General features: G+C 44.6%; 1 protein-coding gene across 4 annotated transcripts in view; it reads left to right on the top strand.

Moving 5' to 3' along the window:
• Positions 1-13,335, top strand: part of DPYD (dihydropyrimidine dehydrogenase) — a 512,239-nt gene that overhangs the window by 397,644 nt on the left and 101,260 nt on the right. For all 4 annotated transcript variants that reach the window (XM_083620602.1, XM_083620600.1, XM_083620601.1 and 1 more), the window contains 2 exons: positions 8,250-8,370; positions 10,749-10,868. In XM_083620602.1, the coding sequence (XP_083476728.1) occupies positions 8,250-8,370; positions 10,749-10,868 (241 nt within the window). The remainder of the gene's footprint in view (positions 1-8,249; positions 8,371-10,748; positions 10,869-13,335) is intronic.

The following is a 13,335-nucleotide window of genomic DNA, read 5'->3' as shown; positions in this document are numbered from 1 at the left end:
CTTGAGAGCTTCCCTCCGCAGTGGCGTGCGGGAGCAGCTGCCACTTTGCCAACCCCCAGCAGGGTGGTGGTGTGTGTGCAATTCCCCCGAAAGAAAGCTCAACAACTTTGGGCCATCTCCCCTCATTTTCTTTAAATTTAGTCCCCCAAAATAGGGGGCATCTTTTACATGGGGGGGCAGCGTCTTATACACGGAAAAGTACGGTAATCCTGGCTTCCCTGGTTAGAGGATGACATTCTAGCCACCCATAGCAGCTTTCTTCTCTTTAAAAGAAGGCAGCCCTGTTTAGGGAAGTTTTTAATATTTAATGCTGTATTGTTTTTAACACTTGATTGGAAGCCGCCCAGAGTGGCTGGGGAAACTCAGCCAGATGGGCAGGGTATAAATAAATAAATTATTATTATTATTATTATTATTATTATTATTATTATTATTATTATTGCCACTGCACTGAGGAATGGCGGACTTCAGGTCTGGGGCCCAAATGTGACCTGTCAAAGAGCCAGCCAGCCAGCAATAAATCACACAGAGTAAGTGAAGGAAACAAAGTCTGCTCAGGAGTACCAGCAACTCTTCCTTGGGAGGTCTTGTCCCAATGATGCAGTTGTGGAGACTGAAGGTACCCGCCTTCCCACAGCTGCCTAAGTCTCCTCTTCTCCAGGGCTTTTCACAAGCAATCTGAGACTATGCTGGCGTGCCTACCTTGGCGTGTCCTACTTCATGCCTCACCTGGTCCTGTGAGACAAGGGAGGAGAGGAGTTCGTTGCAGCATGAGGGGAAGACATCCTTGCTTCTTCGTCAGCCTGACTCATCTCTGCCTCTGGGCCTCCCTCACCCTGCTTCTGGGCTTCTCTCTGCCACAGGTTCTCCCTTCTCACAAATCCGTGTTACCTCTTCAGCTTTTGACAGCCCCTCCTCCCAGTCTCCCCCCTTTTCACCCTGTGACCACCCATCTATAAAACAAGAAGTTGAATAAGGACATGAAGCAGAAATTGGTTCTTCCAGTCCCAAGTGTTCCGTGAGGTCTTAATGTGCCAGTTGAACACCAGTAATGATGAAGCCAGGTGAAAGTTCCACAATCTAGGTGAAGCCCCTAAGAAGGCTCTGTCTCATGTAGCTACCCAGTGCAATCAGACCATGGGGGACTACAGAGCAGATAGGCTCAGTCACACATGTGCCTTTGTGGCGTGTAATTCAAGATGTAGCTTCCATGCTGATATAAGCACAGTATATCATTCTTGTGTTCATTGTTTACTGAGGGCTGGTGCAAGATCGGATATCCACTTCTAGCTACAGTTTTCAAGTTCTCGTTTATGGGAAATCACTATTAGTCTTAACTGTGGCTAATGCTGGTGCTTATGAATTGTTTAGTTGTGCTTAATGGGGATTTTTTTCTTAGCGAAGGAAACTGCTGCCTTTGAATGGTGAACAATGGTTAGCAGATAGCCATGGTTGCCTTGGTACAGGCCCCTAGACCTGATAAATGCCCTAATTTTTTAGGGGGGGGATTATGTCTGAAGGATGTATACTCTCTTGGGGAGCTATGGTCTGCAAACCAGGCTCTCCAGCATGTATACAGGAGCAGATTCTTTGCACACTTTTTCAGTTGTATCTCTCTATCCACTCAGTCTTGCATTATTATTATTATTATTATTATTATTATTATTATTATTATTATTACCTGGAATCTCCACAAAGTCCTAGCTACATTAAACAGCAAACTCTGCATTAGAGAAATAAAGTAAATCAGTATTTGATAACGCAAATCAATTTTCATCCATTTTCTGTCATCACTGACATTTTTGCAAGCTGATGAAAATCTGCTATCTCAGGTGCGAGGGCTAATTTGAGACACTTGCTAAGGAACTGAATATGAATGAGAAAAAATCAGTGTAGCGTTGATAACATTTGTTGTGAGAAAAAGTGGCAGCAAATTCTTTACTCTGTCTTCTGGCTTTGTACAAGGTATTATTTCTGTAGAGCAACTTTCTTCATGCTGCTACAGTGATGTTAACTCTGTTTCAACTTCAGCAATTCAACAACCATGTGGAGATGGGAGAAGAAAATTAATTGATTTCACATTTATAGGGAGAGAATTTTGATTGGATTCATATTCAAAGGTGAATCTACCTAATTTGGACTTTCCAAAACCATATGGAAAAACAAAGCACAGCTGCCCTTTGAAATTTTTACATCTCTGTATTTTGCAATGCAGTTATCCAGCCAAGTAATGTGTATAAAAATGCATATGTTATTAAAAAATAACATGCAGAAATGCATTATATTGTGGGAAAATGCCTTGCAAAAAATGTGTATGAAAGGCAAAATAGCATATGAACATGGATATAAAAAAAGAAATCCACACTACAATCCTGTTGAATTTTCAAGAAGACTTTAAATAAAATTCACAAACTGATGGGGAAATGTGGAAAACTCAACTTAAAATTGGAAAAACGAAAAAACCGAGAGAAGCTGAAATGGACAAATTAATTCATCTCTGTCTCTAGGACACGGATGCCTGAATGCAAAGACCTACTTTGGCAATTTCAAAGAGGCCTAGGAATACATCCTTTAAATAATAATAATAAAAGCTTTGAACTGCTGACTCCTTTGAACAGGTAGACCATTGACACTTTTAGGCAGGTGGAAATAAACAATATTGCGTCTTCCAGATTCTGTTTCGCAAAGCTTCTGTGTGTTAGGATGACGGGAGAGAGAGAGAAAGATAATGTTGGCACGGCACATGCTGCTTTGCTTATAATACAGATATTCTCCCCATTATTGTTAAAATGCCTAAGCTGGAGAAAATTATCACGAAAGCCTATATGATTTGTACCTTCTGGAGGTTTCCTCTCTTCTAAAGTGGGTCCCATCAGGATATTCATAAGCGAGCAATGGAAGTCGCAAGGATGCAGCTGCTTTCGAAACGCCGGTGCAGCTCTCATGAATATTTCATGAAAGCTGCATGTGCAGGGGAGATCACCATTTTTATTAGCTAGAAATGTGCAGACCTAAGTCTGGGAGGGGCGCCGTTCATGTAAATACACCTTAGGCCCTGCCGATGCGCAAGGCATGTGTCTTTGAATGCCTACGATTAATTATTAATGCGTTCAAAACACAACGGGGGGTGGGGAAGGGAAATACCCCTGAAGTTTTGCTAAACGGGAGCTGCGGATCAAAAGCATAACACATCCTCCTCTTTAAGCTCTGCTCATATCCACTGTTATTCCTAAGCGGGAAGCACTCGATTTCCTTTTCCAGAAATTTCCTGGGGATTATAACTGCACATAGCAAGCATTTTGTTGTGAAATGGGTAAAACAGAAAACGAGCCCCTATGGATAGCCGTGTTCTTGAATTATTGTTGTTATTATTATTAGCAACTGCATCTCGCTGTTCCTCCAAGAAATCCAGTATATTATAGGATTGGCCCGTTTTGTCCTCAAAATAATCCTGTAAGGCAGAAGTACTCAACCTGTGGGTCCCCAGATGTTGTTGGACTACAACTCCCATCATCCCTGAGCTCTGGCCTTGCTAGCTAGGGGTGATGGGAGTTGTAGTTCAACAACATCTGGGGACCCAAGGGGTTAAGAAAGGCTGCTGTAAGGTCAGCACTGTTTAGGGAAGTTTTTAATGTCTGATGTTTTATTGCTGCTTTAGCATCATCATCATTATCATCATCATCATCATCATCATCATCATCATCATCAATTCTATTGGAAGCCGCCCAGAGTGGCTGGGGAAACCCAGCCAGCTGGGCAGGTTGTTGTTGTTGTTGTTGTTGTTGTTGTTGTTGTTGTTGTTGTTGTTGTTGTTTTATTTTACTACTACTACAATGCAAGCCCAGCACTCTACAGTCCCCCCTGTATCTACAACGACCTTGACAGATTAGAGAACTGGGCCAAAGCAAACAAGATGAATTTTAACAGAGAGAAATGTAAAGTATTGCACTTGGGCAAAAAAAATGAGAGGCACAAATACAAGATGGGTGACACCTGGCTTGAGAGCAGTACATGTGAAAAGGATCTAGGAGTCTTGGTTGACCACAAACTTGACATGAGCCAACAGTGTGACGCGGCAGCTAAAACAGCCAATGCAATTCTGAGCTGCATCAATAGGAGTATAGCATCTAGATCAAGGGAAGTAATAGTGCCACTGTATTCTGCTCTGGTCAGACCTCACCTGGAGTACTGTGTCCAGTTCTGGGCACCACAGTTCAAGAAGGACACTGACAGACTGGAACGTGTCCAGAGGAGGGCAACCAAAATGGTCAAAGGCCTGGAAACGATGCCTTATGAGGAACGGCTAAGGGAGCTGGGCACGTTTAGCCTGGAGAAGAGGAGGTTAAGGGGTGATATGATAGCCATGTTCAAATATATAAAAGGATGTCACATAGAGGAGGGAGAAAGGTTGTTTTTCTGCTGCTCCAGAGAAACGGACACGGAGCAATGGTTCCAAACTACAAGAAAGAAGATTCCACCTAAACATTAGGAAGAACTTCCTGACAGTAAGAGCTGTTCGACAGTGGAATTTGCTGCCAAGGAGTGTGGTGGAGTCTCCTTCTTTGGAGGTCTTTAAGCAGAGGCTTGACAACCATATGTCAGGAGTGCTCTGATGGTGTTTCCTGCTTGGCAGGGGGTTGGACTCGATGGCCCTTGTGGTCTCTTCCAACTCTATGATTCTATGATTCTACCACAATACTCTGACTTCAATGTCTCTTCACAATGGTACCACACAGGCTGTTCTCAACAATCAAAAGCACAGGTCACCTGTTCTCCATTGAAACCTTAGCAAAGAAATCTCTTAATTCAATAAAGAGAAAGGTGCATTGCTGAGGAATAACCCAAGACACATGCAAGGACGAGCAATGGAACACATTATTATTTATGGATGCTCCATTATCAGAATATTTTAAGATAACGCTCTGTACTGTAAGTCAGCCAGCAGTGGTTTAAATATAGTGATGCTTACCTCAGGCTGAAGATGCAGACATAACATTTAAATGTGATGGAAGTGGTTTGACATACGTTGACTACCCTGAAAACAGATATGCTCATTTGAGCTATTTCCGCCGCACTTAAAATGTTATATCTGTTCAATACAAACGTCTTTCTTGGTCTGATAAATGATGGTTTTATCAGATTAGGATCACAGTGGTCAGGTTTGCACAGCACGCCAAGCCAAAAGTACAACTTACCAAGACTACACAAACATGCTGGATCCCAGAGAAGAGCTCACACTTGTTTTTTTCTTCCCTCGTCCTTTAGCTCAGGGCGATGTGACACCAAAGCCAAAGCTAAGGAGGAAAGTGTTTAAGCACCAACAGAAGACACACCAAGCCAAACCTTGGCTCAACTACCACTCCACACTGAGCTAAACGGACCCAGAAGGAGTAAAATGGCTGCAATCTCTGCTCTGAGAGCCTCCGCATTCACACTAAGTAAGCCATGGTTTGGCTTAGTGTTTATGTGCAAATTCAGCCTATATCTAAATCTGGTTATCGGCTGTTTTTTTGTGACGATACGCCCTTTCATCAGAGGCCTCTTTCTTTATGACAAATTTAATTAACTTCAGCAAAGAGCATGGAAGGAATACATGTAAATAATTATAGGAAAGGATCTAGCTGACACACGACTGGCGCGCTCGTACGGTTTGTTTTGGGATAAATTATTTATCATTCTCCTCAGAACTTTTAAACTCATTAAGATCATATTAGTCATGAAATCGGTGTTGCCGATTTTAACATAATGTATCAAAAGGCATTATCAGTAGCTGTCACAAGAGGGAGAAACTTATTACAGAGTAATAAAGTGAAAGACTGTTCCATGCTCTGGAATCAAAGAGCATTACCACTATAGAGCCATTATCAATAGAACAGATAGCTGATTGTCCTCTAAAAGATGGCTGTCCCACGAGGGCAGTAAGTGCTTGAAGATTTCTATTTCTAGCTTTAAAGAGAGCGAGTTGATTTTTTTCTTCTTCCCCATTTAGCTTTTTGTCATCCTGAACCATTCTTCAAAGGAGATGAGTGTTCAGAAAAAACCATTTGACCTCTCCAAAATAACTGTGCTTAGGAGCTATTTGGGGGAAGGAGGTATGGGGGGAAGGCTTAATACGTCTTTGTCAACTCATGTTGTTTAGTTTATTGGAGACTCCTGTGGCTCAAATGGCATTGATTACCTCCGGGATAGTTCTCTTGGACCACTGTATGCTCCAGACCCAGGTCCTTGGGTCTGAGGTGTCTTCCCACCCCCCCTCACAAACTGACCGCTGGATAAATTACATAATAAACAGGAGTAGCCTGAGCTTTCACAGCCCAGCAGGAAAGTGCCCTTTGTGGGACCCCTTCTATGTTGGGGCTGGGCGGAAATGTACTTCACCAGTGGTAGTGGCAGGTGACTACAAGGCACTATTTTAGACGTCTCACAGTGCCACAGAATGCTGCATTGTGGGAAATTTAAGGTGGCAGCTTGTAGCCACGCGGTGCCTTGTGTGGCAGGCCCAGGGCAGGATTTAGGCCCTGGTAGGACGTGGGTGGCGTTGTGGGTTAAACCACAGAGCCTAGGACTTGCCGATCAGAAGGTCAGCGGTTCGAATCCCCACAACAGGGTGAGCTCCCGTTGCTTGGTCCCTGCTCCTGCCAACCTAGCAGTTCAAAAGCACGTCAAAGTGCAAGTAGATAAATAGGTGCCGCTCCGGCAGGAAGGTAAATGGTGTTTCATTGCGCTGCTCTGGTTTGCCAGAAGTGGCTTAGTTGTGCTGGCCACATGACCCGGAAGATGTACGCCAGCCCCCTTGGCCAATGAAGTGAGATGAGCGCCGCAACCCCAGAGTTGGTCACGACTGGACCTAATGGTCAGGGGTCCATTTACCTTTACCTTTACCTAGGATTCCAGATACTGGCACCAGACCTGAAAGCAAATTTCTGCTTAGTAGTAGGGGGCTCACTGTTCAAAATCACCTGTACTCAGGAATAACATTACCTACAGCAGGGATGGGGAACCTATCGCCCTGCAGATGCTATTGGACTGCAACTCCCACTGTCCCTGTCCATTTGCCAGGCTAATGAGTGCTAAAGTCCAACATCCCCTAGAGAGCCACAGATCCCTGATCTCTGACCTACAGAAGTTAGATGTACAGGTTGCATACAGGTTCATACGAAATTTTGAAGTGTAATCACAAGTGTGGAATTTCATACATTTTTGTTACTTTTCTTTGTTTTCTTAAAATTGCAACAGTGGGAAAATATTTTGAATAAAAATGGCAACTCCCATGGAGGGCGGATAAAAATAGATATAGTCATGTTTGGGTCCAAACTCCACCAAGGGTCTACCAGTTGGCTGGCTCTGGGCTACAGAATAATCAAAATATAAATAGTCTGAGTAGGCGAAATGCCTTTGACTTTTTGTTTCAGTTTGGTATGAGATGTTTTTGCCTGCGGTTAAGGTTTAATTCTGCTTGGACTTGTGCATTGCTGTGGAATTGCTCACCCATGGTGCAGCCATGGTAAAGACGTTCTCTTCCTATTTGTGACGTTAACCTTTCTGTGATATAAGTGCAGCTCATAATTCCTTGGTGCGGAACAGCTAAATCCTACGTACAAACAATCTTATATGGTTAAATTAAAGCTGCTTGACTTATTACGCCATTTTAATAAAATGAAATCCGGTCATGTTAAAGAATAAATCCAGATATCAGATATCCAAGTGCTTTTCAGTGCACTATTTGACCCTTGAAAAGTGGCTGTGTTAGAGAGAAGAATTGGCAGAGGAGGGACATCTGTGTTGTGACCCACTGCAACCCACTTCAAGGATCAACACAGGTTCTAGATTCACTTAAAATGAGTCATAAGGTTTTGTGGGGTTTTTTCAAAGTGGAGGCTCACATTTTTGAAAGCCCTCCCCCCCCCAAAAAAAAACCAGCCCCAGCCCTAGACCATGCACTTGTTTCCACACAGTTTTGAGGCATTCAACTAGCTGATACTTATGGCTGTCCACAGTGATAGCTTGAGCAATCCTACATCATACTGCCAGCCCTCTTAAGTTTTATTTTTAGGTATCGGATATATGGCACGCATTCTTTTCCTGCTGCTTTGGCTTGGGAAGAAGGAATGCAGATACAGCTTAAGATAATGAGGCAAAGCAGAGCATTTAAGTATCATTTCAGCAAGCCACAGTGCAGCAGATTGTTGGAAAGTTTTGATCACATTACTTTTAATTATGCACTGTATTTATCTGACCTATTTGAACAGGATCCAGAGCTGGTGCGCAACATCTGTCGCTGGGTGAGGCAAGCTGTTCGGATTCCTTTCTTTGCCAAGCTGACCCCAAATGTCACGGATATTGTGAGCATTGCGAGGGCTTCCCAAGAAGGTAACAAGCTCAGATGTTTTGGCATCTCCCTGTCATATAAGCTCACAGCTTGATTAATCAGGACATGTAAGTGGCGTTGTAGCAAGAGAAATCTACTAAGAGACACAAGACATTTGCCATTTTCATTTCCGCCCTTTTATCTCACTGAGAAACTTATGTGAAGGGATGCCACTGGTTCATACATTATCTGGGCCTTCACCTGGTGAAGGAGGCCGTGTCATCTTTTCTTCTCCGGGGCTGTCTTTTTTTGGGAGGGGGGTTGAGGTGGGAGGGGGGCAATACACCCTCAGTCCATCCTATTCTCTGTGCAAGTCTCAATCCCTTAGTGCAACTTTCTCCAACTCCCTAAACCCACAGCTACACTGACTATTTGGCCATGCTAGCTGGGGCTGGTGAGAGTAGTAGTCCAAAATATCTTGAGGGCACCAGGTTGACTGCCTGCGCCACTAGATGCTGCTCCTCATCCTCACCATTTCTGCCGCCTGCTCTCATTTGCCAAGCAGAGTACAAACAAAGAGTTGTGGCAACTTCTCTGCCTTATTTTTCACCACTGTTCATTTGCTTTACTCCATTTGGACCAGAAGGGGAGGGCTGGTGGTGATGGTGAGGAAGAAGAGGAGGCGATCTGGATGGGGGACCTCAATAGTGGAGCCCTCAGTGGGATGTGGGCTTCAGCAGGTGTCTAATCATGTCAATCCCTGATTCTGGACCTGCTTTCCTCTGCCGTGCAGATGCCCTCACATATAAACCAAGCACCCCATGCTAATACCTGATCATGTGTATTCCTGGCTCATAGAATTATTTTCTCTCCTTAAAAAGGGGGAGGGCAGAGAATCACATAGTCTAGATGCCGGCATGGAGCAGCTAAGAGACAGGGTACTCCATTCTTCCACTTCATGAAGATCCAGCTAGCATATAACCCATGAACAGAAACTGATGCACTAAACCTTTTGAGAGACATGGGAAAAAACCCTCCCCCAAACAAATCCAGATTGCTTTGCTTATGGTTGTTTTATTCAAGGGAAATACAAAATTGTAAATCGTTGCTTGTTTGATGCAAATGATAATCAGATTGTTTCTTAGACAATATATTATGTCCTTAAAAAGGCTAGCTCTTATTGGTTTCGTTATCCTGCTTAAACAAAGGGACAGCATGGAGGATATACACACATTCTTTATTTCAGTCCAAAGACCCACAGAAACATTGTCAAAAGGAAAATAAAACAGAAATACGGGGAAAGGGTTCCAATGCAGTTGTTATGTTTTATCCAGAGCGTGTAGGTTTCGGTTTGTTATTACTTCTGAGAGGAACCTAGCCACAGCCAGGATAGTATCATTGTGTTTGTGCATGGAGAATATAATTGTAAGTTATTCTACATGGGGTGAGGTGTGGGATAGCTTTCCTCAACACTCACCCAACATGCCTCCCTCCATCTCCTATGCAATTGGCCACTGGGGGTGGGGGCTAACATTTGATTGGATGAAGATTCAGCCATGCAGTCAATTTCCAGCATAGAATCCAGAAAACATGAAATAATCTTTAAATGCATCAGATTGTCTATGTGTAAACTGTGGTCAAAGGTTAAGTCCTTGTGTAAATGGCCAGTCAAAACAATTAGTTAAAACCATGCTATTTTGGTTAATCCTATTGCAACTCTTCATAAGCACTCATCATTTGCTCATCAAAAGATTTTATAAAATTCACATGTATTCCCCTTGTAGGTATCTCTCCATGGGGGGTGGGGTTTGATTTATATTGGAGTCGGACAATAGTGTACCCTCTGAAAGGCCACTTGAGAAGGCCAGAGCACAGAGAGTTCCCTGGCTGCATCCCTCTGATTTTTTGGACTATTTCCAGCATTACATCAAAATAAACATGGGTTTGTTATCAAGTGTGTGCTTGACATAGGGACATACGAACCTTCCTTGTCAGACCCTTGGTGCATCTCGCTCAGTATTTCTCCACTGACTGATGGCAGCTCTCCAGAATTTCAGGCAGAGCTATTTCCCAGTCCAACCCAGAGATGTTTGGGAGTGGACCTGGGACTTTCTGCATGCATATGCTGTACCAGTGAGCCACAATCCTTCTCTGACCACAGCCGCTAGCCAGGAGCTGCAAGCAATCCCTGCTCCATGGCAAGAGTAGCTGCTGTAAAGATTACTCTGTGTGACATCCTTGGGATATTTGAAATGCACGCTATAAATTCTAAATTTGTAATTAAAAAAAAATGATATGAGGACAACGAATTGGTTGAGGGTGGATTATGGCTAGAAAGAAAGGCTGACTTGGCTTTATGGTCTTCTTGCGCTACCGCTGTGGGATAACTTCCAGCATCTCTTTTCCAGCTTATTAAGTCTGTCCCTAAATTTGTCCTCAGGTGGCGCAGATGGTGTTACAGCCACCAACACCGTGTCAGGGCTGATGGGACTGAGAGCAGATGGCACACCTTGGCCAGCTGTCGGGCTGGGGAAGAGGACTACCTACGGCGGAGTGTCAGGTAAGTGTTGCCCTTTCCCGACGAAAACGCCTCCTCTGGGGCCAGCGAAAGATCAGGCGGTACTTGCAGCATGGCTAGGGGCATTGTGCCTGCTCTGTTCTCCGTGCTTCTTTGCAGGCCAGTGTGTTCCCTAATAGTCATGACAGATGGAGCAGATTGAGTGTGAACACTCTTGGGCTGCCCTTTCCTTAATGGTGAAACACTGCAACGAAAGGCAGTGATAGGGTCAACCCCGAGGAAGGTGGAAATCTCTTTTCTCTCGTGACCCACAGTTTTCCTGGAATTTTTCATTCTGTCACAGTTGTCAGGCCACATGTTAGACAGAGGCTAATCAAAGGGCACCACGAGAGGAAAATACAAGCATTCCCAATGCATCGTGGGAATTCTTTATGTGCTGCACTTGGCATCTGTCTCCCTCTCAAAATCCACCTTCCCACCATGTTTCCATAAGTGGCTCCCCCAGGGATGTGAAACCACACTCCCCAATTTAATGTTTTCTCTGCCTCACTCCTTTGTGACACACACACACATACACACACACACACACACACACACACTACAGTGGGTGCCTGCACAAAACATGATTTTAAACCCTCTGTCGGAGGCGTGGGGGGAGTTGTGGTGCACCCGTGCCATGCTTTATTTTCACTGATGGATTAATCTGTTTGACCCCGTGCCCTCAGTTGCTGTGACAACATGAACCTGGTCCTGCCGAGAAAATGCCGTGAGCTTCTGGACTGTAGTGGTATGGAGATTAGTCTCCTTGGAGATATAAACAGTGGTAAATATTCATCGCATAATGGTGCCCCACTGTTCAAGCAAAATGCAGCTGAATCAGGCCGGACAGACAAAAGGAAACAGCTTTCTTTCATGTAGTTCTATTGTGTGTCAAAAACAGGAAGGCTGTCCTGTGGCGATTATCTTGCTGAGTGTGTCGTGTGTGTGTGTGTGTGTGTGTGTGTGTGTGTGTGTGTGTTTTAATTGACTTATAAATGTATGGAAATCGTTTACTGCAGTAAATTGGTCCATAGCCTTGCACAGATAAATACACTTTTGTGCTTAATAGGCAGTATTTAAAGTAAATATAGAAATGTAAAGAAAGGCATTAGCTTGAGGCAAAAATAGAGCCATTCGGTTTAATCTCTGTGCGCGTCAAGTGTGCGCAAAGAGACTGAGACGCAGACAGACGGACAGGAGAGGAAGAGGAAACCCACGTGCGTTCTCTTGGGGGTTAAGGACTTCCTAGGCTTTATTATCCCGCTTCAATTTTTTCCCAGTCTGCCATGTTGACAGCGAAAGAATAAAAGAGGTCACAGAGGGTGCTGCACATTAAAAATTAATAAAAGAACTATTGCAGTAGTATTTTATATAAGTAACGCCGTTCGGTGGTATTTCCCCCCCTCTCCCTTTCTTTCATTTTAAGCTGCCATTTCTGAATTCCTTCATGGCAATGTCAGACCAATAAAACTATAAAATTGCTGCATGATGAAAAGCGTGTCCTCCACAGCACAAATTTTTAAGTATGTGTATAGTACAGATTACAGCAGTACCTGGACTCCTTGCGCTTTCCCAAGCCTGTCCCCATTTCCATAGTAAAGCTCTGCTTTCATGGTTGGAAATTCACCTCTTTGGGGAGCAAGGGAATATCACTCGCAACTGGAACCCTCCTGGTCTGTGGAAAAAGGGTGAGAGATTTTCGAAGCTAAACTTAAAGAGTATTGAAAACAGTAATAGACAGCCTTCCGCCCTTTTCTTTTCTTTTGTAGCAAGGCTTTAAATGTCCAGCATTTACAGGGGAGGAGAGTGGGAGAGCAAGATTAAGCAGGGCAACCAAGCTTAAGCGGTTCAAGTCCCATTGTTCTCAATGGGAGCAGTGTGGTGAAATTTTTCGTAGGGGAACGTTTAGGGCCAGAGGCAACAGCTTGCGAAGGCGATGGGCAGGGAGACGTCACGTTCATGACATCTTGACGTCCTGATGTCATGTGCGTGAGAATCGATCTTCCCTCCCTAAGCCAGCAGAAGCTTCCCGGGCTTTGGGAAGGAGGTGCCCGGGGAACATTTAGGGGACCAGTGGTGGAGGAAGGGGGCAGGGTGGCAGTCTGCCCTGGGTGCCATATCTGAGGGGGTGACAAGAAGGCACCCCACGGGGAACTCACCCCCCTGGGCGCAGCGGCGCGAGCCACCAACATTGCTCCGCTGCAGCCACATGTGGAGGATCCTCTGCTCGTGGCTGCACCCTCCGCCGCCATCTGTACAGTGCTCAAGCACCTTATGGACGACGGTGGGATCCCTCTGCTGCTGCAGCAGCCATGAACAGAGGATCCTGCCACTGTCTATACGACACACATGCATGCACGGTACATAGTGACATGCGTGTGTGCAGTACATAGCGGCACACACACATGCATGCTGGGCAGTTTGCCCCGCCCCCAACATCCCGCACTGGGAGGGGTGGTTCTCCTTCCTT

Source organism: Podarcis filfolensis (assembly GCF_964270895.1).
Source record: "Podarcis filfolensis genome assembly, chromosome: 6".
NCBI lineage: Eukaryota > Metazoa > Chordata > Lepidosauria > Squamata > Lacertidae > Podarcis > Podarcis filfolensis.
Note: the sequence above shows the minus strand (reverse complement) of the source record. Positions and strands in the feature narration are given on the sequence as shown.